Source organism: Acanthochromis polyacanthus, chromosome 13, assembly GCF_021347895.1.
Source record: "Acanthochromis polyacanthus isolate Apoly-LR-REF ecotype Palm Island chromosome 13, KAUST_Apoly_ChrSc, whole genome shotgun sequence".
Taxonomy (NCBI): Eukaryota; Metazoa; Chordata; class Actinopteri; family Pomacentridae; genus Acanthochromis; species Acanthochromis polyacanthus.
Genome location: NC_067125.1, coordinates 3357345 through 3383196, shown reverse-complemented (window position 1 = coordinate 3383196; position 25852 = coordinate 3357345). Strand labels below are relative to the sequence as shown.

General features: G+C 39.8%; 1 protein-coding gene and 7 non-coding genes across 8 annotated transcripts in view; 1 reads left to right on the top strand and 7 right to left on the bottom strand.

The window, feature by feature from the left end:
* The window catches only part of plekhg2 (pleckstrin homology domain containing, family G (with RhoGef domain) member 2), a 102371-nt gene that overhangs the window by 63911 nt on the left and 12608 nt on the right, over positions 1-25852 (top strand). The window contains exons 5-8 of the mRNA XM_022210581.2: positions 10142-10208; positions 13296-13342; positions 23058-23208; positions 25227-25358. Coding sequence (XP_022066273.2) covers positions 10142-10208; positions 13296-13342; positions 23058-23208; positions 25227-25358 — 397 coding nt within the window. The remainder of the gene's footprint in view (positions 1-10141; positions 10209-13295; positions 13343-23057; positions 23209-25226; positions 25359-25852) is intronic.
* On the bottom strand, positions 2207-2278 carry trnap-ugg (transfer RNA proline (anticodon UGG)). The gene has a single exon. It is a non-coding gene; the product is annotated as a tRNA-Pro (tRNA).
* Positions 2506-2577, bottom strand: trnap-ugg (transfer RNA proline (anticodon UGG)). The gene has a single exon. It is a non-coding gene; the product is annotated as a tRNA-Pro (tRNA).
* Positions 3212-3283, bottom strand: trnap-cgg (transfer RNA proline (anticodon CGG)). Its single transcript has one exon. It is a non-coding gene; the product is annotated as a tRNA-Pro (tRNA).
* Positions 3512-3583, bottom strand: trnap-ugg (transfer RNA proline (anticodon UGG)). The gene has a single exon. It is a non-coding gene; the product is annotated as a tRNA-Pro (tRNA).
* Positions 4122-4193, bottom strand: trnap-ugg (transfer RNA proline (anticodon UGG)). The gene has a single exon. It is a non-coding gene; the product is annotated as a tRNA-Pro (tRNA).
* On the bottom strand, positions 6414-6485 carry trnap-cgg (transfer RNA proline (anticodon CGG)). Its single transcript has one exon. It is a non-coding gene; the product is annotated as a tRNA-Pro (tRNA).
* Positions 9113-9184, bottom strand: trnap-ugg (transfer RNA proline (anticodon UGG)). The gene has a single exon. It is a non-coding gene; the product is annotated as a tRNA-Pro (tRNA).

Genomic DNA, 25852 nt, shown 5'->3' with positions numbered 1-25852 from the left:
AAAGAAAAAAACTCCCAGAGTCCTCGGCCGGCCACAAAATGAGGCCTGACGCCAGAGCTGAGGAGGAAGAGGAGGAGGAAGAGTGTTTGTGATAATGACACATCTGCTTTCTGTGGTTGTGCAGCTTCAGCACTCCAGCTCACAAACAAACATCGTTTACTGTGTCGACAGAAATCACTTCATGAAGGAGTTTTCCACAAAAACTGAAGGTTCTGATCTTCAGGAGTCCAGTTGACCAGTCTGGACCCCAAACTGGTCATCAGCTGGTCCAGTTTGGTTTGTAAAAAGCGTCCAACTTCAGTGAGCGGATTGAGTCAAAAATAATATCGACGAAACCCTCCTCTCCTTGCTTCCTTGTACCGTCCTGTTTTCTGGGGCGGTTACTTAAATGTCAAAATTATTTCCAAAACTACTCAGCTTTGTTCTAAACAATTTGGAGCTTCTGCAAAATGACTTGAAAGCTTTTGAAAATTACTCAAAAATTGCCCAAAATGACAAAATTTTGTCTAAAATTAATGCATTTTTTTTCCCAGAATGTCAAAATTATGTCCAAAACTTCTCCAAGGTGACGCAGATGTTTGACCAAAAAACTCAAAATGACGAAAATTTGCTCAGAACTATTTGGAACTTCTTCAAAATGACTTGAAAGTTTTTCAAAAGTACTCATAAATTGCCAGAAACAACAAAAGTTTGTTAAAATTAATCAGATTTTTCCCAGGATGTCAAAATTTTGTCCAAAACTGTTGGAAAATTAATTGGCACTTCTCTAAGGCGATTCAGATGTTGTACAAAAAAACACAAGAATTGCCCAGAAAAATGATAGTTTTAGACGACAGGCCACTTTCCTCCTCAATATCAGTCCATACCTATTTAATATAAGGAGTTTTAAGTTATTCAAACACTGGGAAGCTGATGCCATTTCTTCACAGCTGAATGAATGTGGCTCGTGGTGTTTTTCCGGCGTCTCAAACTGGTGATTTCCTCCGTGCAGTTTAAAGATAACACGCCGACCTCTGCAAGGACTTAAACTGCTGCACGAAAGTTTGTTTTCGCTTCCTGGAACCGAAGTTTGTTTCTGTGCTGAAACTTGAGCCAAAAGTCTGATGTTAAAAAAGTGCAGCTCAGCGAACAATGACCGAGGAAACGGTCTGAGCGGAGGGACTTCACAGCTCAGTGTGCTCGACATGACGTCAGACCACAAATGAAAGTCATAAACTGAGAGTTGTGCTTGTGACAGGAGGTCAGCAGAGATATGTTGACTGCTCCATGTGTGTTACATGACGTCAGGCCATAATTAAACCCGTGAACTCAGAGTTTATGCGTGTCAGCAGGAAATAAACAAAGACCTGACAGCAGCTCCAGACCGTCATTAATGAGAAACACTCAACCAAAGCATCTTTGGTTTCTTTAAATGAGCTGACTCAATAGACATGTACAGGTTTTTTCCTGTTTTTTGTATTTTGATGTTTTTGTCTGTTAACATCTTGATTATTTATAGTTTCCTTCCAATAATAGTCTGGTTTTCAACACTTTCATGCATTAATGTCCAGGCTGTGGATGCTTTTGTGCATTAAAGTTGAGGTTTTTCACAGTTTCCTACATTTTCAGGTTACCAACACTTTTGTCTGTTGATATCAAGCGGTCAAGACTTTTCTGTGTTAATATCCAGGTTAGTTACAGTTTCGTGCATTAATATTCAAGTTTGTGCGATTTTAGTGTATTAATATCCAAGTTATTAATCTTCATATTTTTGACACTTTGTCTGTTAACATCCAGGTTGTCTACACTTTCCTGTGTCAATATCCATGTTTTTGACACTCTTGTGCATTAATGTCCAGGTTATACTTTTGAAAGTTGAGATTTTTCACACTTTATCTAATGTGTTGAAATTAGTTCATTCCTGTGAAGGGCTCATCCAGGATTTGAACCGGGGACCTCTCACACCCGAAGCGAGAATCATACCCCTAGACCAACGAGCCACGCTTCACTAGTTCTTTATTGTTATTTAAAATTTTTATGCACTTATGGTTCTAGTAAACCGTAGTGTGAACCTAAACCATGACCTTTAGTTGTTGCTTTTACTGTATTAATTATTAACAAAGCAGTTGGGGTGGATGGACGGGTCAACAAAACACTTCACAGGAACCTGTTGCTAATCAGTAGCAGCACCAGTAACATGTGTTAATATTATATTTGTTCCTATTAGGGGCTCGTCCGGGATTTGAACCCGGGACCTCTCGCACCCAAAGCGAGAATCATACCCCTAGACCAACGAGCCACGCTTCACTAGTTCTTTATTGTTATTTAAAATTTTTATGCACTTATGGTTCTAGTAAACCGTAGTGTGGACCTAAACCATGACCTTTAGTTGTTGCTTTTACTGTATTAATTATTAACAAAGCAGTTGGGGTGGATGGACGGGTCAACAAAACACTTCACAGGAACCTGTTGCTAATCAGTAGCAGCACCAGCAACTTGTGTTAATATTATATTTGTTCCTATTAGGGGCTCGTCCGGGATTTGAACCCGGGACCTCTCGCACCCAAAGCGAGAATCATACCCCTAGACCAACGAGCCAAGGACCTCTGTAGCTATGAAACCATTTGGCACCTTGTTTCTTGTCACCCCTAATTTTAGTACCAGCAGAATTTATTTGAACCTTATCAATAATCTTTAGTTATTTTTTTATATTAATTATGACTGAAGCCAAAGGACACCAGGTGACTCTGACAATGCTGAAGTGCTTGGGGTGGATGGACAGGTCAACAAAATTCCTTTAGAAATTGCTGTTTGTCTTCTGATCGAAACCAATAGTCAACTTGTCCTGAACCATAATCGCTCGATATCTTTAACCACCAGTTAGTACTCATCAGTTGAGCAATTATGGAAGCGAAGGAGGACATCAGGTGATATTGTTATGAAGTCAAAGGTGATTGGTACAGATGGAGGACTCAACAAAATTACATTTGGAGTTTGTCTAGGATTTCCACCCAGAGCGAGAATCGTACTTCGACCAACGAGCCAGTACCTGTATTAATCTGTATTAATTATGAATGAAATCAAGGAAAGGAGGGTACATGTTCATGAAGTCAGAGTGGTTGGGTCAACAAAACACCCCAGTTTAACACAGCAGGTCACTGATTGTGTCTGATTAGCAGCAACACAACAGCTTGGAGTAATATCTTCATGAGTAACATTTATTAATGATTAAGGGCTCGTCCGGGATTTGAACCCAGGACCTCTCGCACCCGAAGCGAGAATCATACCCCTAGACCAACGAGCCATGCTTCACTAGTTCTTTATTGTTATTTAAAATTTTTATGCACTTATGGTTCTAGTAAACCGTAGTGTGGACCTAAACCATGACCTTTAGTTGTTGCTTTTACTGTATTAATTATAAAACAAAGAAGTTGGGGTGGATGGATGGGTCAACAAAACACTTCACAGGAACCTGTTGCTAATCAGTAGCAGCACCAGTAACATGTGTTAATATTATATTTGTTCCTATTAGGGGCTCGTCCGGGATTTGAACCCGGGACCTCTCACACCCAAAGCGAGAATCATACCCCTAGACCAACGAGCCAAGGACCTCGGTAGTTATGAAACCATTTGGCACCTTGTTTCTTGTCACCCCTAATTTTAGTACCAGCAGAATTTATTTGAACCTTATCAATAATCTTTAGTTATTTTTTTATATTAATTATAAAAGGTGACCAGGTGACTCTGACAATGCTGAAGTGCTTGGGGTGGATGGACAGGTCAACAAAATTCCTTTAGAAATTGCTGTTTGTCTTCTGATTGAAACCAATAGTCAACTTGTCCTGAACCATAATCGCTCGATATCTTTAACCACCAGTTAGTACACATCAGTTGAGCAATTATGGAAGCGGAGGAGGACATCAGGTGATATTGTTATGAAGTCAAAGGTGATTGGTGCAGATGGAGGACTCAACAAAATTACATTTGGAGTTCGTCGAGGATTTCCACCCAGAGCGAGAATCGTAGTGGTTGGGTCAACAAAACACCCCGGTTTAACACAGCAGGTCACTGATTGTGTCTGATTAGCAGCAACACAACAGCTTGGAGTAATATTTTCATGAGTAACATTTATTAATGATTAAGGGCTCGTCCGGGATTTGAACCCAGGACCTCTCGCACCCAAAGCGAGAATCATACCCCTAGACCAACGAGCCCACATTTTTGCTCTTTCCTGTTAACCACAGTAGTCTGATTTGATTAGCCGCCAGTGTAATTGTAGTATGAGTTAAATCATTCGCCTGTATCGAGTAAGGATGGACTTTTAAATGACTTGGTTAAAGTGCGTTGGCTTTAAATGGACTAAAACTGTGTAAAAATGAAGCTGAAAGTTCCAAAGCGATGACCTAATGTTGGGTTTACTTCATGGATCCAGGAAGTGATGCGTGTTCCCAGCTACATGTAGATGAAACCCAATGTGACGGCTGGAACCTTAAAGACTTTCTGAAGTATTTTTCTACATATATGACCCGCTTCATTTACAGAAGAAAGGCCATAATTTAACATTCTTTGCTTTGCGTCACTTGGCTGCTGCTGTTGTGAAAGCCGGCCGAACAATACTTTTCCTGTTTTTCTTTCCAGTTTCTCCATAACTCACTTTTTTGTTTCAAATCGGTGGCCAACAGGTTCTGAACCCCCACAGGTCCTAAAAAGTCCTCTCTCGTACAAAGTACAACCTTATGAAGTATACGGCTGCACATAAATTACACACTTACTGCCTATACTGTATAAACACGACAGAGCCAAGCTTCTGTTTCCCTGCTGACCATGAACAGCTTTCAGAACATGAAGACAAACACAGAAAACACCAAAGATGGAGACGAGTGAACTGACCCCCGCAAACAGAAATGTTTCATGAATATACATGTTCAGTTTGACTTCTCCAGACGTTTAGCAGACCTATAGCTGCTCGTTTGGATTCATCGAAGCAGAATGAAAACTCTCATGCAGCAGAATTAAAACATAACAACACGATGTCAGGAAGACAAGCGACTCCTCTGCATTAAATAGTTCTGTAGTGGCCAAAATGTTCTGCTTCCTCCTGGGATTAATCCAGTATTTATGGAGCAGACTACCTGTGAACACCCCTGTGTTTTCACAGCTTTGAACTGGTCCATCTTGATGTTAGGACTTTTTTAACAGGATTTTTCACTCTTTTCCCAGTTCTGAAACCTTAAACCTGTTTGTTAATGACCAACAGCAGGGGGCGACTCCTGGCTGATCGTACTTAAGTCTAACCAACTTCTCAGTTGATTTGTTACTTCAGTAAATATTTTCTTCATAGGTTTTTTTTTGCCTCAATTGCTAGTTTCTCTTCCTATGCATTACAGTGTTCGTTTAGTGAATTATGATGCCATTTAGAAGAAGCTGGATGATAAAGTGAGGTGTGTTTTAGGGCGAGGTTTCCTTGTGACTGACAGGTCATGACTATACAGGCATGCCCTTAAATTTTAAGTCAAATCCAGCATTCATAGTGGCAACTGTCTATTAGCATCAAGGTTGTCTACACTTTTACATCTTAATGTCAACGTTATTTACATTATTGTGAGTTAATATCCAGTTTTTTGGCACTTTTGTGCATTACTGTCCACATTATTCACAGTTTTCTGTATTTATATCCAGGTTTTCCACATTCGTGTGCAGTTGTATCCAGGTTACTTTCAGCTTTGTGGATCAAAATTCAGGTTATTGACACTTATTTGTGTAACTATACAACAGCATTTTTATAAAAGTCGGTTTCGATTCCTTTGCATCTCAGTGTACATGTAGGTGAAATGCCAATCTCTAAAAAAGAGCACTCTACAAACCAGTGGGTGATGTCACAGTGGCTACGTCCATCTTCCAAAGTAGTTGGGGTAAAGGGATGGGTTCCGAAAACACTGGACTGACACTTTTAAAGTCAGAAGTGGTTGGGTCAACAAAACCTTTAAGAACAGATTTTTTCTAGTTTGCAGCAGCACAAACAGCTCATGGAACATCCAAAGGACTCATCCAGGATTTGAACCCATGACTTCTCACACTCAAAGCAAGAATCATACCCCTAGACCAACATGTCTGTTTGTATGAAAAAAGTCAACTTGTTAATCTTGACTGCAGTAGTTTGCTGTCATTTTAATGCGTATTTATATTACTACTACTACTACTACTTCTCCTACTAATAATACTCTGATGTTGTTGAAGTGGTTGGCAGTGGATGGATGACCCATAAAAACACTGGACTTCAACTTTGGAGATCGCTGTTTGTTTCCAGTTTCGTAAACCACGATCTTGAATCAAGGAAGTCATCAGGTGACATTGTTTTCGAGTTGGAGATAGTTGGGTCAATAAAACACTGCGTGTTTCCTACAGTTTGTGCTGTTATTGAAGGTAATCAATAAGGGCTCGTCCGGGATTTGAACCCGGGTCCTCTCACACCCGAAGCGAGAATCATACCCCTAGACCAACGAGCCAAGGCCCACTATTGATAGGATACCATTAGCCGACTTGCTTCTTGTAACAGAATTCTTTATTTGAACCTTAGCCATAATCTTTAGCTGTTGTTTTTTTCTATATAATTATGTCTGAAGCCAAAGGACACCAGGTGACATTGACAACAATGAAGTGCTTGGGATGGATGAATGGGTGAACACAACTTTGGACTTTACCTTTAGAAATGGCTGTTTGTTTTCCATTCGAAACCAATAGTCAACTTTGTGTCCTTAATAAAAATTCATAATTGTGTTCGATATCTTTAACCACCAGTTGCTAGAGATAGAGGTATCTTTTCCTAACTCATGATCTTCAGTGGGTTTTCTCTGTTTTAGTTATTATGGAAGCAAAGGAGGACATCAGGTGATTTGGTTATAAAGTCAGAGGTGATTGGGGTGGATGGATGGGTCAGCAGAACACCACAGATTGTTTCCCCGTAGCTTGAGCTAATATTGCAGCTGTTCCCATTAAAGGCTCTTTCAGGATTTGAACCCAGGACCTCTCACACTCTAAGTGAGAATTGTACCCCTAGACCAACAAGTCTTTATAAATCAACTCCTTATTGTTATTTAAATTTTTTATGTACTTTTCCCACTGATAAAATAAACCGTGATCTTTAGTTGTTGCTTTTACTGTATTAATTATGAACGAAGCAGTTGGGGTGGATGGAGAGGACAACAAACACTTGACAAGAGTGTGCGGATTGTTTCTAATTAGCATCAAAAGCTTGTGTTAATATTACATTTAACTCCATTAATGCCTCAACTGGGATTTGAACCCAGGACCTCTCGCACCCTCAGCAAAAATTACACCCCTAGACCAACGAGTCAAGAATTGCCTCCTTGTGTTTCTGAGTGTCCCATTAATCTACTGAACGCTCACTTTGAAGTTTGCTTTTAAGGCCTTGAAAGCAAAATGGTGGCTTGCAGAGCACAGATGATGTTCTTTTACACCTGCATCACTGCATGCACCTGTTTTTTTTTATGTCTTTTCAGACTAAACACCATTGTCTTACGTCCAATAGGAGGTGATCTAGATTGATCCAGTCTTGTCCTGTATGCCGGTTTAACAGAGCCTCAGTGTTTCATATCCTCATTTACCAGCCAATGAACACATGTACCCAGAGTTACGGTGGTAAAAACCAAACAGCAGAACGGAGGGTGGGGTTTGATTCCAGTCTGGAGTCCTGGTCAGGGTTCAGGCCCAAACATCCACCGGTGACGGGTTCTGGGAGCTCCAGTAATGAATATCTGTAGCAGCTATTAAACACATCTGCATTTTAAAAAGTGTGTTGTGTGTGTAATAGATGGAAAATGGAACCAGGAGAGCAGAATTAAGATGCAGAGATAAAGAAAAGGCTTTTATTCAGGACTTGGCAGAGTGGAGGAGGGATTGTGGGAAAGTTTTCAGGATGAATGTCTGCCAGCTGAAACAGTCTGCAGGTTCTGGAGCCGGCTCGGTGTCACACTAACCTTCATGTGGACTCTGTTAGGCTCCGTACAGTAACTACAACAGCATTGTTACTTATTATAGTTTCCATGGCTCCCGGCAAATCAGACTGGCTGCGAACCAGACTTCTACTGTGGGAGAAATGTGGCTTGTTGTATTTTGGACTTTCAAGCTGGAGGATTTGGATCCTGCAGGTCCTGCAAGACCCAACATGGAATGGTTCAGGATTAATGTACTGGAGCGTCATTCTCTGATTAAAAAATCGACCCTACTGGCTGTTTGTGCAGCACATTTGTCATCTTTACAACCAAATCCAACTTTTACTGCAGCATTATCATGTGTCTAAAGGGTGAGTCAGTTATTATAAGAAATATTCTTGAACCTTGTCAATGATTACCCTGTTTGGTGTAGAAAAACTTAACTGAACCCCAGCTGACACCTTTAGGATGATCTGTTAGACCCACACTCCTATACAACTAAGATTGATTCTCAGTGATGTTTTAAGTGGAATCTAAGTGTATGTTGAAGTAAACAAGAATGAAGGCATGCCAAACTCTGAATATTAGGCAACTGGTTAAATTTAGGCACCAACATGACCTGGTTTGGGTTAAAATCTGACTTTTCGGTAATGTTATGATACTGAAGTGTTTGGAGTGGATGGATTGTTCAGAAATTTGATGTTTTCACGTGTAAAAATCCAGGTTATTGACACTTTTGCACATGATCGTTTAGATTGTTGATATTTTTGTGTGTTCATATCAAAGGTATTGACACTATTGTACATTGATATCCAGGTATTTGGCACTTTGGCCTGTTAATATCTGCATATTTGATACTTTTGTGCATTATTATCCAGGACTTTAATGTTTTTTCATTAATATCCAGGTTATTGACACTTTTCCACATTAAAATTAAGGTTATTGACACTTTGGTTTATTATCGAAGCTATTGATTCTTTTGTGCACATTAAAGTTACGGTTATAGATGTTTTGGCTCATTAATATTCAGATTTTTGACACTTTTGTGCAAGAGTATTCTCATATTTGATGCTCTTGCCTGTTAATATCCTGGACTTTTAAATTAGACACTTGTACAGTCAGAAGCTATTGTGTCGACATAACACTTGTAGCAACACAAAGAGTTTTGTGGAACATCAGAAGGGCTCATCCGGGATTTGAACCCGGGACCTCTCACACCCAAAGCAAGAATCATACCCCTAGACCAATGAGCCAAGGAGAACTGGGTGTCTGAAAACGTTCAACAAGTTGTTCCTATTGATGACAATGTTTCGTATTTCAATATCCATCATATCTATTATAACTTTAATACTAGTAGAGATATTATAATGGTTGTCAGGTGACATGTGACACAAAGTTCCTATAAAGTGACTGGGGTGGATGGACAGGTCAACAAAACACTGGACTGAAATTTTTAAGAATTATACCCCTAGACCAACGAGCTGAGGACTATCACAGCTCAGTACATTTCACTGAGATTTATTTACCTGAACCTAAAGCAGGTTTTGTTTTTTTGTTTTTCTGCGTTCATTACGAACAAAGCAAAAGAACATAAGGTGATGTTGTTGTGAAATCAAAGTGGATGGATGGGTCCACGAAGCACCCTGCTGTTACTGTTAGTGTCCCCCATTCCCTTCAGTGATTTCTATAATAAAGACATAGAAAGAACAAAAAAATAATGTTTAAACTTCCATTCATCACATAATATTATTTAGGCACAGTGTTCAGACTTAGTGCCTCCATTAAACTCTGAATGTTGTTTATTCAGTTAACTATTATCAGACATCTATCCAGAATATTAAAGTATTTCTGAGTCGTGTTTATTTGTTGTAGATCAGATGGAAGAAAGAAACTGAAAATGGAAGGAGATGTTTTGGTGTTTGGACTCTGAACTGTGCTTCCTGTCCTGTTTTCCTCACGTGGCTAGTCTACGTTTCGTCATGTAGTTCTAATTATAGTCGTGGTAGTTTGGATTTGAAGATCTGGCGAAGTTTGTATCTGGATCAAAGTGATTCAGTCCAATGAAACCGGCACAAACTCTGGATCTCCTACAACTGAGGAGCTGAACTTCGCTACGACTTTGACAGCTCTTCCATAAACCTGAACCTGGATGTCCCTGCTAGAACCAGGACTAGAACCAGGACTAACTTCTTCTGCGTTTGTGTTTGCAGCGACCTGCTGGAGGATCTGGAGAGGAGTCCTCACGCCGCCGCCATCGCCGAGTGTTTCGTAGAACGGGTGAGTACAGTCCAGCTCTGTGCGAAAGACAAAACACGACACCCAGCAAACCGCGAACGGCTAAACTCAACCTCCACCTCACAAACATCCTTCTGCAGAACCTGCTGCTGCTGCTGCACGTCAGCCGACACCCAATGAACCCAAACATGTCGGACAGCAGGCGCATTGTTCCAACACAGCCATGAATCAAACCTGATAGAGATCATGATCCCCACACAATTTAAACCCAAAAATAACAAAATCTAACATATAGATTGACGAAAGACGTTCTAATTTCCTTAGATTCCTTCTTCTAGATCTGTTAACGTTCCCAGAATGAAAGTTTAGTGTCAGAATTGATGGGTTTAGAGGTGATTTTACAGCGCTAATACTTGGTAGAAAATGTGGTATTTCTATTGTTGCTATAAGAAACTTTGTCCTTCAAGATGTTTTCTTCCAGTTGGGTCCATTTCCAGCTTTTAAACATGCATGAATGGTTTGGAATCAGAGTGGTCTGATCCACTTTCTGTAGTTCTGGAGAAAAATGTGTTCAAAGTTTGGTGTTTTCCAGAATGGTCTAACATCCCACTGTAATGCTGTGTTTGGGTTGTGGGTTAGACCACTCTGACACTAAAAACTAGACCATAAAATATTAGAAACAATATAAAGCTTGGGTTTTTGGTGGGTTAGACCACTCTGCTTCTAACACCCTCAGTTTTTATTATGTCTAAATAGCATTTTTTAAAACTCAAACAACAACACTGTGAAAGTGAAGTTCCTTTTTTGACCTGAAGACATCCATGAGGTGTTTTTTTCATGCTAGAAGACTCATCAAGAGCTCATTAAGCATTTTTTTCTCCAATGGTGTTCTCAAAATATATACATACATTCATTCATAAAACACGTCAGGAACCAATACTGTCTTTCTGTACCGTTATTCTTCTTCCGGTTTGGACAGGTCCAGCGCCTATAAAAAATATTGAAAGGTTCCCTTTTTTCTTGCTTTTCAACTTTGAATCCTGGTCACTATAATATGGCTTTTTTACCCAAAGAATTTACCCAAAAAAGATTCATTCGTGTCAATTTGAAAGCAGATTTGTACAAAATTCTGTCAATTAAGTAAAAATATTCACTGCAAAATGAGTCAACTAATTGGTGCATTTTCACTTTGACATGAAAGAGTCCTTTTTGTGTGAAGTCTTATCAAAAAGCCCAAATTAAACTGACCAAAACGAAATGTTGAAAAGCAATTTGAAGGAAAAAACTTCGAAAATGTTTGTGTTTTTTGGATTTTCTAATAACCCCAAATGAACAGGAATGGTTGGAGCCATTTTAGGTTCCTATTTTCATGGATAAAACTCCAAAAAATCTAACTTTTGACACACAAAAACAAACTTTTAGAGGTTCATTTAACTTTAAAAATGCGCAGAAGGCTCAGTTCTGGTGCAAACTGCCGCTAATGACTGAAAGTGACGACTTTATCTCTGGTCTGTCGTTTGGATTTTGGCAGCTGCACGTGAGGAAATTAAAAAATGAAGGCGGAAATGTGGCCCAACAAAACTTTTGGGTGAGAATGTCCAAATTACACTTTTCTAAAAAACAAACACAAATCCCCTCCATCCACTAGTATGACATCATGTACAACAACCAGCCAATCAGAGAGCGGCTCTCTGGGTGATGATGTCATCGTAGTAGCTTCGGTTATGCTTCTATGAATGTTTTTTGCTCGTTCTGCTTCGTGTTTTTGTCCTATAATGATCTCGCTACCACTTTAGTTTCCTTCCCTGCAGGCCGCTGAGCCTCTGGTCGTCATGTGAGGATGTTTTTCAGTGAAATCTGAACTCCGGGAGGTTTCCTTTCAGAGCGTTGGACATTAGATTAAACACTTAGAGGTTCCCAGAGTTATTTTAAGACCCGTTCGCACAACGAAGTCTTTCTCCGCGACCTCTGACCGACCGACAGGAAGTGAGAGGAGTTTGTGGTTGAACAGGAGCTAAGGCTGAGATAAATACCGAACTGCTTCCTGACGATGAATCGAATTAAAATGGAAACTGGCAGCAAGAACAGATTAAGATTCATTTCTCAGAGGAGATGATGGAGGAGATCAGATGTGAGTTTTAGTGTTTAAATACTGAAAGGAAGCAGAGAAAAAAGCAGAACATGACTGTTTTGTAAATGAATGGAGGATATTTAGGATCCTGCGACCCACAGAGGAAAACCGCTGCACAGAAAATAGATGTTTGTTTTTCAACTACTTCTTCCAAGCACATTCTCATTTACACATTTCTGTCTCACCCTTATAGATTGTGTTGATTTTTTTCTGTATTATATTATATATATTTTGAATCTTATTTCACTTTATTTTATTTTTCATTATTTTATTTTTTTCTTGTTATTATTATTTTTATTGTATTTAATTTATTTCATCTATATTTTATTTTATCTTTATAATTATATATTTATTTGATTTGATTTTCATTTTATATTGTATTTTGTTTCATATTTCATTTTTATTTTATTTTGTCTTTTTGTATTATATTATTTTTTTAATTTATATTTTTATTTAATTTACTTTTATATTGTATTTTTATTTCATATTTTATTTTAGATTATTTTATTTTGTTTTCTTTTTTTCTTTTTATATTTTCTTTTAATTTTTATACCGGATTTATTTAATATTTTATTTTATATTTTATCTTTATATATATATATATATATATATATATATATATATATATATAAAATTTTTATTTTACTTTTATTGAATTTCATCTTTATTTACATTTTTATTTCATTTATTTTAACTTATTTTTATTTCATTTTATTTCTTATTTTAGATTTGATTTTACATTATATTTTTTCTTATATTTTATTCTTCTTTCACCTTACACCCTAATATTCTGCATTGTATTCTTGTTTACCCCTTTATTGAACATCCAAGCTCCTGTAACAACTTAATTTTGCTCTAAGGATTAAAAAGTCATCCAAATCTAAACTTCCAGCATTTAAAAAATGTTAAAATTGACACCTATCTATAGTTTTGTCTCGTCATTGCATTTTATGTTGTACCTGGTGTTGAGCTGTGAAACTTCCTTTCTTTTATTTCAGAGTGAAGCGTTTGACATCTACACACTCTACTGCATGAACTACCCAAAGTAAGTACTGAAACTTGTCCTCAGCGGATGAAGCCTTTAGATAGAACTTTCTCTTGAGCTCCTTCTGGACTTTTTCCTGTTATTTCATGTTTTAAATTTGTCCGATGATCTGGATCTGTTGACACTCGAGCAGACATCAGCGAGGAACATTTTTGCCTCGTCTGTTCCTGATAAACGGACTCTCGGACTCCACATGTGCGAAGCGTCTGCTTTACGGCCGGACTAAATGCGTTTTATCTGAGACATGAAACAGAATAAAACGGCGCTGGAAGTTCTGCTTTATGGAGGAGGGGAAGAGTTTGTGTCTCGTCCAGAACATCGCTTCCAAACACGAACTTTGGTTTCAATTCTGATGCCGCGTCGTTAATTTTAAACGCAATGAGAACGTTTGAAGTTCCACATGTTCTTACACATAATTATTTGCCAAAAATAGAAGTAAATACAAGCCTGCTGTCACAAAAATCTGATTTCATTTGTGGTTCTCTCAAAGGAAAACAGGGTAAAATGTTAAAGTCAAACAAGATTAAAGTTAAAACACACACAAAAACAAGACCGGACTGAGTTCTACTGACAAACCCAGAGATCCTGGATCCACAAACACCACCAGTGTGTAAAAATGTGTTTGTTCCTTTTTAAGCTCTTGTTAAACAGCCTCTTGCTGCATAATTATAATAATCTCTCTGTGACTGAAATAGGCACTTTCAGCCAAACTGCGACTAAAAGATTCCTCTTTTCACTGTAAGGAAGCGGAGTTATTGAGAAAGTCGAAGAGTCAAAATGATCCTAATGAGCTTGTTGACCGTTTCACGTCACGTTTGAACACAGCTGGGAGCTTTTATGGTCACTATTCATCACACAGAGTAGTTCTGTTTACCTATAATGAAAAATAGAGGCCATGGTTGTAGTCAAATGTTCTTTCTGAACACTCATCAATAGATGGCAGCCTCATTAATCAATAAACAATAAATCAATAAGTTATATTCATTACAGCAGATATTAATCCATATGCTACTGTAACTATTTTGATCATTAACCACCACAGAGGTCTTTGTCATGGTGCCCCTTCACTAGCTAAACCCACACAATGCTCACTGTTGAACAGTAAGAGGCTCCACCTGGTGGGACAACCAGGTACTACAGCTAATTTATAATACACTGACATGCACGACCTTCTTCTTCCTTATATTTTGGGTCTCATTTTTGTCATTTTGTTTCTCTTTTCTGTTGTTTTTGTTTCATTTTGTGTCTCATTTGTGTTGTTTTTTGTCATTTTCTGCCTTGTACACACTGGCTGGTATCCATTAACCATCACAGAAGTCTTTGTCTTGGTGCCTATTGCTAGCTAAATCAGGTACTACCGCTAATCTACAGTACATTTTCTGACATGCATGACCTTCCTTTTCCTTGTATTTACCAATCTTGTGTTCTGTTGGGGTTTTTTCTCATTTTTGTGTCATTTTGTGACACTTCTCTGTCATTTTGTTTCCCATGTTTTGCCATTTTCTGCTTTGACCACACTGGTTGGTATCCATTAACCATCACAGAAGTCTTTGTCATGGTGCCCCTTTGCTAGCTAAACTCCCACAATGTTCTCTGCTTGCCAATATGAACTTCCTGTGACCTGAGTGATGCCTTCTCTGGTCTCTACAGTATTAAACAATAAGAGTTAGAGTTAGTAAGTAATTTTATATGTCAGAATGTGTATTTTTAAATGCTTATAGATCCTCAAAGTCTCCACTATATCTGTACTTTACTGAGAATAGTTTGCTCTTTAAACCCTTTTTAGAAAATGCAGTGGTAGTAGTAGTCAGCACTTTCAAGCAAACAGAGGGAGAATTTTAAAAAAAAAGATTATATTCAACGTTACAAAAGTGACTTCTTGTAGAAATGCATCTTAAGAGACCATTGACTGTTTCAGTGACAAAAATGTTGCACAAATATTAACCAACAGTCGGCACTACAGAAAACATGCAAAGGAATTAGTCTGATTCTTAAACCTTGAGCATTTACAACCCCGTCTTCATTCCAGATCTGGATAATAATCACTCTGTGACTAAAATAGGCAGCTGCAACCTAATTTCATCTAAAAGATTCTTCTTTCTACGTGAAAGGGAAAAGAGTTCTTGAAAAAGCTGAAGAGTCAAAATGATCTTAAAGAGCTTGTTGACTGTTTGATGGCACTTTGGAACACAGTCAGGAGCTTTTGTTGTCATTTTATTGCACAGAGTAGCTCTGTTGACCTATAATGAAAAGAAAAAGATGCCACGATTGTCATCAAATGTTCCCTGTGAACCTCTTTCTCCAACCCTAGCCCATCTTCATTCCAGATCTGGACCACATACAGCACCTAACCTTTTTAAGACGGACGTTTTTACTAGTCCCGTAGAGAGTTTTAAAAATGTCACTGCTCTTTTCTGTGTTTTTGCTGCAGATATCCACAGTGTGAATGTCTGTTTCCATCCTTCTTTGTCTCATTCCCTGAGTTTCTTTCATCCTCTGAGAGAATTTCTGCTAATCTCTGACACCATCCTCCCTCCATCACTCTGACAGACAGATGTTTGGCCCGACTGGATCGCTGCCTACATCTGTCTGCATGTTGATGCACCTAAATCACTGCCTACATGCACAGTAAAAGCCTTCATCGCCGTCCATACGTTCCTGCATGTATTTGAACCCCGTTGGTGCACCGAGTCCGTCGGCTTCGGAGGGGAAGTCGACCCTTCATTCACCTCCATCAGCCCGCCACTTGCTGCCTGTCGCCTCCTTAAAGCTCCATTAAACGCCAATAAAAATAAGTAGGTCAAACGCTTTCAGAGAGCGAACCAAGAAGCTGCCTCTCCGTCGGCCTGTTTCCAGATTTTAGTGCTGCTTCTTCTACTGTCGGATCCTCTCAGGCCCAAAACATCTGCTGCAAAAAAGTTGTCCATGAATCATTACCAGCAATTAAACTTTATTTTTGCAACTTTTCATAATTAAGTCCTATAGAGAAAAAGAAAGCAAACAGATCTCAGTGATGTATCAGAGTGATTGGAGCCACTAAAACACCCTATTTCCAGACACCACCAGGCTACAGGAGCTCAAAATAATGTGAATGCTGGCTTGACTCCATTAAGTGTCACACAAGTCTTTGTCATGGTGCCCCTTTACTAGATAAACCCCCACAATACTCATCGCTCACCAACGTAAACTGTCCGAATGCGTTCAAATCCTCGTTACCTTTAATCAACAGCGAGGGTTGTAAATAATCAGAAATTTCAATTTGTTGATGTCTCTTGATTACTTTCTGTTCTAGCTGGAGATGTTTAAGGAGCTCTGCAGGGGAAAGTGTATCTCAGAGCTCCGTGGGGATGGAGGTTAGAGGTGGACAATGTGTTGAATCTGTGGATCTCAGTTTCCTCAGTACACTGTTCCCAAAAATCTGTCATGGCCTCTTAACTTCTCCTGAATGATTACGATCGACTACAGCTACTGATTCCTCTGATCCAGTTTAAATAGAACCTTTAGATCCACTCATTAGACTAAGATCTTGTTGGCTTGAACAAGTCAGAAAGTCACTGGGAGCCATTTCAAAGCAACTTCAGATCCAGAATCATCTGTTCGTCAGGATAAAGTTCATGGTCCAGTTGTGTTACTGCCACCATCAGGAAGAAAACACAAACTATCACCTGCTGCTGAGAGACCATTGGTCAGGATGCTCAAGAGTCAACCAAGAATCATCAGAAAGCAGGTCTGAATGAATGAGAAGCTGCTGGAACACAGCTGTCAGTGTCCACAGGGTTTTACATCAACATGAGCTGAGAGGATCCATGAAGAAGGAAGTTCTTCCGCGAGAAGCAGAACCTTAAAGCTCCACTGATCACATGGACAAAGAAAAGACCTTCTGGAGGAAGGTTCTGTGGTCAGATGGAAGAAAAACTGAAGGTGAGGCCTTTAACTCCAAGGACACAAAACCTACCATCAGGCATGGAGGTGGCAGTATCATGCTCTGGGCTTTCTAGAAGAGCTTCTGAACTGGTTCCAGACTGTATGTTGGACTGGTTTATATTTGGTTTCAGTCTTGATTCTCCTGGTTTTGGATGTGATTTAAAGTTGGATTGGGATTTATTTTACTCTGGATCTGGTCCTGGATGAGGACTGGTTTCAGATTGTTGCAGGCGGGTTCTGGACTTTTTTCAGGAGTAGTTTAGGTTTGGTTTTGGTCCCAATTTTGGACTGGTTTTTGACTCACTCAGGACTGGTTTCAGACTGTATTCTGAACATTTTTAGGACTGGTTTAGGTTTGGTTTTGGATCTTTTTAGGACTGGTCTCGGACTGGTTTCAGATTGTCTTGGCCAGATCTTCCTTTTAACCCCAAAAACACCAAACCTCCCATCAAGCATGGTGGTGACAGTATCATGCTCTGTGGAACTGGAGCTTTACACAAAGTAAATGGAATAGTGAAGAAGGAGGATCACCTCCAAGTTCTTCAGGAAAACTTAAAACCATCAGCAGAAGGTTGATCTTGGACACAGTTGGATGTTTCAACAAGACAATAAGTCCAAACACACATTAAAAGTAACAAAATGGCCAAAATATGTTAGAATGCAGGTTTCAGGTTGGTCTCCCCAAAATCTTGACCAAAGACTGTGTTAAACTAACATTTTTACAGTGCAGAGTGTTGGGGATTATCCTTACATAGTGGAGAAGCTCAGGCTAAAGTCACCCCAGGCTATTTGAGCAGCTAATTAGCAGTTCTGCTTCTCTGACTTTTCTGCTTCTCTGGTTTTTCCTGGATCGTCTCAGATTATTCACTGATATCCAACACATTACAACCACCTGCTTAATGTGCTGTTAAGTCCTTTACATGCTGCCAGAACACTCAAGTTTTGAGTCCTGAGACCTCCTGTAGTATCAGCAACAGATCCTTTATGTTCTGGAAGCTGGAGTTGGATCAGGTTTGTTCCAGCTCATCCCCCCAGACACCCTGCAGCCTGCCGTCATGTGGACTCAATGTATGCTCTACTTAAATCAAATAGTACAAACATCCTCACTGGAAGTCCCTAAGCCTCTGAAAATGTTGTGGTGCTGACTCAGAAGTCAGTTTCCTTGGACCCAAAGATCCTACAAGTTCTTTAAACAGGAAGTTGGTTGGAGTCACCTTTAGGTCCAGATGTCTGGTTGAGAGTATGGATAAACCCTCGGCTAGAACAAAGCAGATACAACTTACAGGACATAAAGAATCTGCTACTAACATGTATTGTCTGATATTAAAACTCTGGTGGGTCTGATCCATTTGGTAAAAGACTTAATAAATTAGACTGGTGGTTTTAATGGATTGGTTCATCCAAAATGTGACCACTAGCTTAAACTTAGCCAAGTCGTTTTACTGCCTAATCTTAACCAAGTATTGAGGTGCTTTGCCTTAATCAAGTAGATCTAATGTCTAAAGTTAACCTTGTAGGTTTGGTGCCTGAATGTAACCAGGCAGTTCTGGTGTCTAAACTTAAGCATTTAGTTTTGGTGGTACCCTAGTAGTTTTAGGACCAGAATTTAAGCAAGTAGCTTTGGCGCCTAAAGTGAACCAAGTAGTTTTAATTTCTAATCTCATCCAAGTAGGTCTAATGTCTATAGGTTTGGTGTCAGAACTAAACACAGGGTGAAAAACAGCAGAAGTCCAGATGAGACGCGTGGAAAAAAAGTAGTAAACCACCAGTGATGGGATGTGTCAGTTTATCTGTTTAACTTCAGTGAATCACATCATTATTTCGCTGATAAGGTCACTTCACAGAGCGGCGTCGCAAACGTCCTCAGATCTGGATCCAGACTGGTTCTGAGTGAGTCACCGTTGGGTCGGTTTCATGCCGAACACTCGGAGGATGCCATGTGTGATGCTTTAGCTCAGCACAATAAGACAGTAATGTAATTACCAGAGGAGCAGACATTTGGTCTCTGCTCGGCATTTTTCCGCTGCGATCCGCTGGGTCAGATTTGGAGGGAAATCTGCTGGGTTGCAGGTTTGTGAACTTGAGTGTCGCCCCGCCGGGAACCTGAGCTGGGAGTCTTTGTTTGGTTAGTTATCCTGCGTAAAAAGAGGAACTCGCCAAAAAAGAAAACGGCCTCAGGAATGCAGCTTCTCCACCATCTGAAGTCTGACCGAAGGAGATGTTTATCTTTAACAAACATCACAACACTTTGCATGTAGCGTGAAACAGGCCGCCGTTAGAACGACATTCACAGATGTGGATGTAATCTCAGCCGGCCGATCCAGAGGGAGGCAGATGCTGAGGTAATTTATGCTGCTAAACTCCACTTGGATGCGTGTGCAGATTGTAATGCAGTAAATTGATGAGCTGTGGATCCAGGGGGGCTGCTGAGGCTGGGAGGGGGCGTCTCTCTGAAGCCAAGTTTTAACAGAGCAGGGAAACGTTCCAGTAGATCAGACCAGAACACATGAAAGTCTGTCTGAGAGGAGCTGAGCAGGTTGTTGGGTTTGGAGTAAAACCAACAGTACGTGGGCATGTTTGGTGCAAAATGTTTACTACTTTAATCACAAAAGTTTCCCTTCTGACTGCAGAAATATCCAGATTACTAAACATCTCTGTTCAAACATTAAAATCCAGGTTGTTGGTGTTTCAGTGCATTTCACGTCTGGGTTTTTGACATCTTGGCGCATTAATATTTTGGCTATTTAGGGTGTTAGTGTGTTTCAGCCTGGTTTTTGACACTCTAGTGTATTAATATCCAGATTATAGGAACTCATGTACAACAATACACTTGGTATAGACACTGAGTTGCATTCATATCCGGGTTTTTGACAATTTGATGCATTCATCCTGGTCTTGGACGTTCTAGTACTTTCATACCAGGTACTTTCGTACATGTTTCTGACGTCTTTGTGCATTAAGATTTAGATTTTTCATGCTTTGGTACTCTTGGTATGTCATGTACATATTGAAGAATTGACAATAAAGCTGACTTTGACTTTGACTGATATCCAGGAAGTTGGTGTCTTGGTGCATTGATATCTAATTATTGTTGATCAATTGTGGCAGTAAAATCTAAGTTTTTGATCTTTTGATGCATTAACATCCAGGGTATGGACACTTTTTTGTATTTATATCCAGGCTTTTGATGTCTTGATGCATTAATATCCATGATATTGACACTCTAGTGTCTTAATATCCAGGGTATAGACACTTAAGTTTGTTAATTTCATGGTGTTTGACATACTGGTGTGTTACTATCCAGGTTAGGGACATTGTGGCACATTGATATCCAGGTTTTTGACATCTTTGTGCATGAAGATCTTGATTATTTTTATGTTTAGGTGCATTAATTTCCCGGTTTTTTGATATTTTGATGCATTAATATCCTGGTTATGGACATTCTGGGACGTTGATATCGAGGTTTTTGATCATTTGATGCCTTAGTATCCATGTTTGGGACATCTTCGTGCATGAACATCTAGATTTTTTATGTTTTGGTGCATTCATATCCAGGGAATTTGTGTCTTGGTTCATTGATGTCCAAGTTTTTGATTATTTGGGGCAGTGAAATCCAGGTTTTTGAAATTCTGATGCATTACTATCCTAGTCATTGACACTCTGGTGTCTTAATATCCAGGTTGTGGATGCTTAAGATGGGTAACTTCCATGTTATTGGCATATTGGTTCGTTGACATCCCAGTTTTGAGCTTTTTAGTGCATGAATTTTCTGGATATTTATACGTTGTGTTTGTGTTCACCGTGAATCCACCCTTAATGCCAAAAAGGCAACACTCAATATTCATACACCACCAAACACGACTCCTTCATCCAGTGAGCTCATAGAACTGTGGCATCAATGTACGTACGGTTTGTCTGCCATGAAGTGGAAAATCATTTGAGAAGCAGCTTTCTGCAAATGCAAACAGAATTTAAAGGTGGATGGAAGATCTGGAGTGGAGTTGAGGAGGTTAATGGTCTCTGAGAGGCTGAGCAGGCTGGTGTCACGTTACCTCTGATTGGTGGAGATGAATTCAGCCTCCAGGGAACAGCTGCAATCATCTGCGGTCTGTGAGGATACGAAGGCTGAGATGAAAACTGGCTTCAGTCTGCCTTAACGACAACCAGGAACCAGCGCCACACATCATCTTTAGACGTTCCTGCTTAGAGAACGTAAATGACCTGAGGTGGACACAAAATAGAAGAACAAACTCCTCATGCAGCTGGAAAGCAGAGGTGAGCTCCAGCTACAGGAACTGAAGGAGGATTTGACGGGAAAGTTTCCAGGCGCAGTTTGTAGGATCATCTGGTGTCGTTGTTCACATCTGCCACATGTGACAGATTACAGCTCTATGTCTAAGAGCATCCAGACCTCCAGTCAGTGACATTTAGCATTAATCTGAAGGTTTGTCCACTTTTATGATCGTCACAATCACGAACCACTGACAATCTGTCAGCGCCCCCTAGAGGCTACATGTTCATTACGGTCCAGATGTGGAGGCAGTGAATGGAACTAACATCTGGTGAATCTGTGATCTGTAAACAGCAAAGCAATTCTCCAGCAAAGCTCCAGCCTGGTCCCAAATATAACCGGTCAGAAACCGTCTGATAGTTCTTCAAAAGGAAAGAAACTCTCTGGTTTGTTTGTCATTTTTTTATTTGTTTTTTTTTTACTAATCAGAATCAGCTTTAATCATTTTCATCTCTAGTGGAGCTCAACCCAGGATGCAGTGATGGTACCCCACACAGGAAGGCAAGAACTGTCTAAAAATGGATCATTCAAAGACGATTCCACCTGTGACACCTCAGATACTACCAAATACTGCATGTAGGACCCCAAATACCACCTGCTACTGCAGATAAAGCCTCAAATACCTTCGTCAAAGTATCTCAGGTGTTTCTAGTCCACATCCACCACATTGACTCTTAAAACTTTAGTGCTGAACAGATTTCATCCAAGAGTTCTTCAGTTCGGAAGCATGAAGAACTCTTGAAACATCTTTAAGAACCTGAAACAGTAGTTGAGTTGGTTTTTACTGAAGCTCTTTGGGTTCTTTGTGATGTTTGGGCTCATTGTCCTTCTGCAGAATAAATTTGATTTTCCTGAAGGCGTTGCAGAGATCAAGAAGAACCTGAAGAACCTAAGGAACCCTGTTGGTCATGTGTGCTAGCTTCAGGGTTTGTTCTTGAGTTCTGGCTGTAGAAGATGTTAGTGAATTCCTGGACTCCATCCTGTGATTAACGTCTATCTGGAGGAACAGATTCTCCTCGTCTACCTCGACCTCCTTCAGTCCAACATTCTCTGGCTTCCTGCGGTGATGAATGTCTACCAGAGGACCCAACAGCTGAGGGACCTCCCCCGTCTTCCCTCCTTCTGCCTCCATTCTCTGGACCACTCTTACGTCTTCTTCACCTTCTCTGTCTCACTTCAACGTTGTCTTTGTTCAAATTGTGGCGAGTGTTGGTGATAACTGTGAAACATGTAATGGATGTTTGTCAGAGCTCCAAACAGCTGTTCCCTCCTAATCTCCTCCATCTGTCTTTTCTTTTTTCCTTCTTCTTCTTCCCTCCATCGTTTCTTCGCCTCCTGCTCTGATGGATGTTTGTCGAGGATTTCCTTCGTCACCGTTTTCCTTCTTGTTACATTTCACTCCTTCGTGTTCGTCAGACGGTTGAACTTCTGCAACATCCATCAGCTGTTTTTCATCGTTTATTTCATATTTTTTATTCGTCTCTTTGTCTCCCCCTACAGTTCGGTCGCAGTCCTGAGAGAATGTATGAAGAACGAGAGTCTGGTTCGGTTCTTCCAGGAGAGACAGACGACCCTGAACCACTCCTTACCTCTGGAGACCTACCTGCTGAAACCGGTGCAGAGGATCCTCAAGTACCACCTGTTACTGCAGGTAATACCACAAATACTACCAAATACTACATGTAGAACCTCAAGTACCACCTGTTACTGCAGGTAATACCACAAATACTACCAAATACTACATGTAGAACCTCAAATACCACCTGTTACTGCAGGTAATACCACAAATACTACCAAATTCTGCATGTAGCGTATCTTTGTGATTGGTTTTGTGTGTCCTTGCAGTATTTTCGGATCTTCTCGCGGTCATGATTTGTGTGTTTCTGGTTTTTTTCTGTGGTTGTTTTGTGTCTTTTCGCATTTGTTTACTGTGTTTTTTTTTGTCTCTTTTTGGTAATTTTGTGTCTTTTTGCAGTCGTTTTGTGTCTTCTTGTGGTCATGTTTTGTGTTTTTCTGAGATTTTCATGTTTCTGTGGTTGTTTTGTGTGTTTCAATGGTTGTTTTGTGTGTATCTGTGGTTGTTTTGTGTGTTTCAATGGTTGTTTTGTGTGTATCTGTGGTTGTTTTGTGTGTTTCAATGGTTGTTTTGTGTGTATCTGTGGTTGTTTTGTGTGTTTTAATGGTTGTGTTTCCATAAAGTAATTTTATGCCTCTTTTTGATAGTTTTGTGTCTTTACAGTCATTTTGTGTCTTCTTGTGGTCACGTTTTGTGTCTTTTTGTGTGTGTGTGTGTGTGTGTGTGTGTGTGTTTCTGTGGTTGTTTAGTGTGTTTTTGCATTTCTATGTGATAATTTTGTGTCTCTGTGGTCTTTTTCTGTGTCTTTGTGGTCGATTTTTGTCTTTCCAGGTTGAATTCGGTGCATTTATAAACTACAAAGACCAGCTGAGTTAAGAGGACGGGTTTATTAATCTGGAGATCTGTTCTCCGTTTGTTCAGAATCGGTTTTTCATTTGATATCAACAACAAACAGCTGCTGGAGTCGCTTTGTTCCAATGAAAAACAACGACTTGTTAGATTCAAAGAAAAAAAACACAACATGGACTTAATTTCACAAGTATTGAAGACAAACGACAAGTTTCTAGTCAGAGAGAAGAAGTTTTCAGGAGGAAACTTTGGGATTCCCTGCTGGTATCTTTAGCGCCTGCTGCTAATCGTGAAGCTAACGTCTAATAAACCCCAGCTTTGACCTGAATCATCTGTCCGTCTGGGTCTGGTCTGAACCAGATGCAGGTTTTCCCAGTAAACGTGCTGAGTCGCTGTCCTGGTTCTGGTCCAAGCCCACCTCAGAGCAGATGATGAAACCCAGAGAAAGTCTTTGTTCTCCAGTTTAAACACTGCGTTGGATCTGTACGGGGAGTTTCCCATAATCCTTCAGTCTTACCCTTCTCCACTTCTTTTGTTCTCGATTCTTGTTTTTTTAAGAGATGCGTTTTGATGTTTGAACTTCAACCAGAGTGTCACATTTCTGGTTGAGGTTCAGACATCATAACAACAACTTCTGTTGGAACTTTAGAGCGACAAAGCTTCATTAGTTGAGTTTCTCTGATTGAAAAGTTCCAAATCTGTGCCTATAAAAGTCAAAAACCTGATTTAAATGTGGACGCCTCCTGTAGTTGAGTCTTCCTGTGCAGTGACGCTCTGCTCCCAGAGCTCCTGCAACACCTGGACGTCCTGAATCTACTACAAACTGACACTCTGTAACTGGAACTTCACTTTTTAAGTTTGCCACATCTGGAGAGTTTGCAGGTAGAGAGCCGCCGTAGAGTTGTGGTGGTTTTGTGTCTCTTTTTGGTTGTTTTCTGCAGGTTTGTGTCTTTTTTAGGTGTGTTTTTGTTTTCTCTATGGTCATTTAGTGTTCCTTTGTGTTTTTTGTTTCTCTTTGTGGTTCTGTTGTTAAACTGCTGTGTCTTTTCTTGGTGCTGGCTGCAGATCCTCCCCTGGTCCGTGTGGAAGTTCAAGCTCCAAAATAAAATGCCAAAAACAAAAACACAGATCCACCAGTTGATAGAACCACATGATGATGCCTCTGAGCTTTTCGATCGTACCTTACATCTCTCTGACTCGTACTTTGTTGGGTGGTTTTAAATGTTGGCCTCATGTCTTTTCAGGAACTTTCCAAGCACTTTGATAAGAGCGATCCTGGATACGAGGTGGTGGAGGACGCCATCATCACCATGACAGCGGTCGCCTGGTACATCAACGACATGAAGAGGAAACAGGAGCACGCCGTCAGGCTGCAGGTAAACGCTGAACCAGGGCTGTCAAACTCATTCTAGTTCAGTAAAAACACAACATAATAACCTATAAATAACCACAACTCCCAATGTTTCCTTTGTTGTAGGGCAAAAAGTTAATTCTGTAAAAGTTCACATGAACAACATGAAATTTGTTAAGAAAAATAAGTTCAGTTTCACCAACATTCATCCTCAGTTTATCATTTCCACATTACAACTTCCAGATCACAGAGTGTCTACAAAGAAACACAACATTTAGTCACCTGGAACTGAACCACAGAGGACTTTATTTTATAATCAAAATGACAAAAGTAAAACAGAAAAAGACTAAAACAAGACAAAAGATTAAAAAAGCGATACAAACCGACGATGAGACAAACGGCACAAAACAAACAAAAAAAATAGACAAAAAAGTTAGCAAGTGACAAAAAATGGACAAAAACGAGACAAAAAATGACAAAAGTGAAAAACAACGTGGCAAAAAAGTTGATAAAAACAAA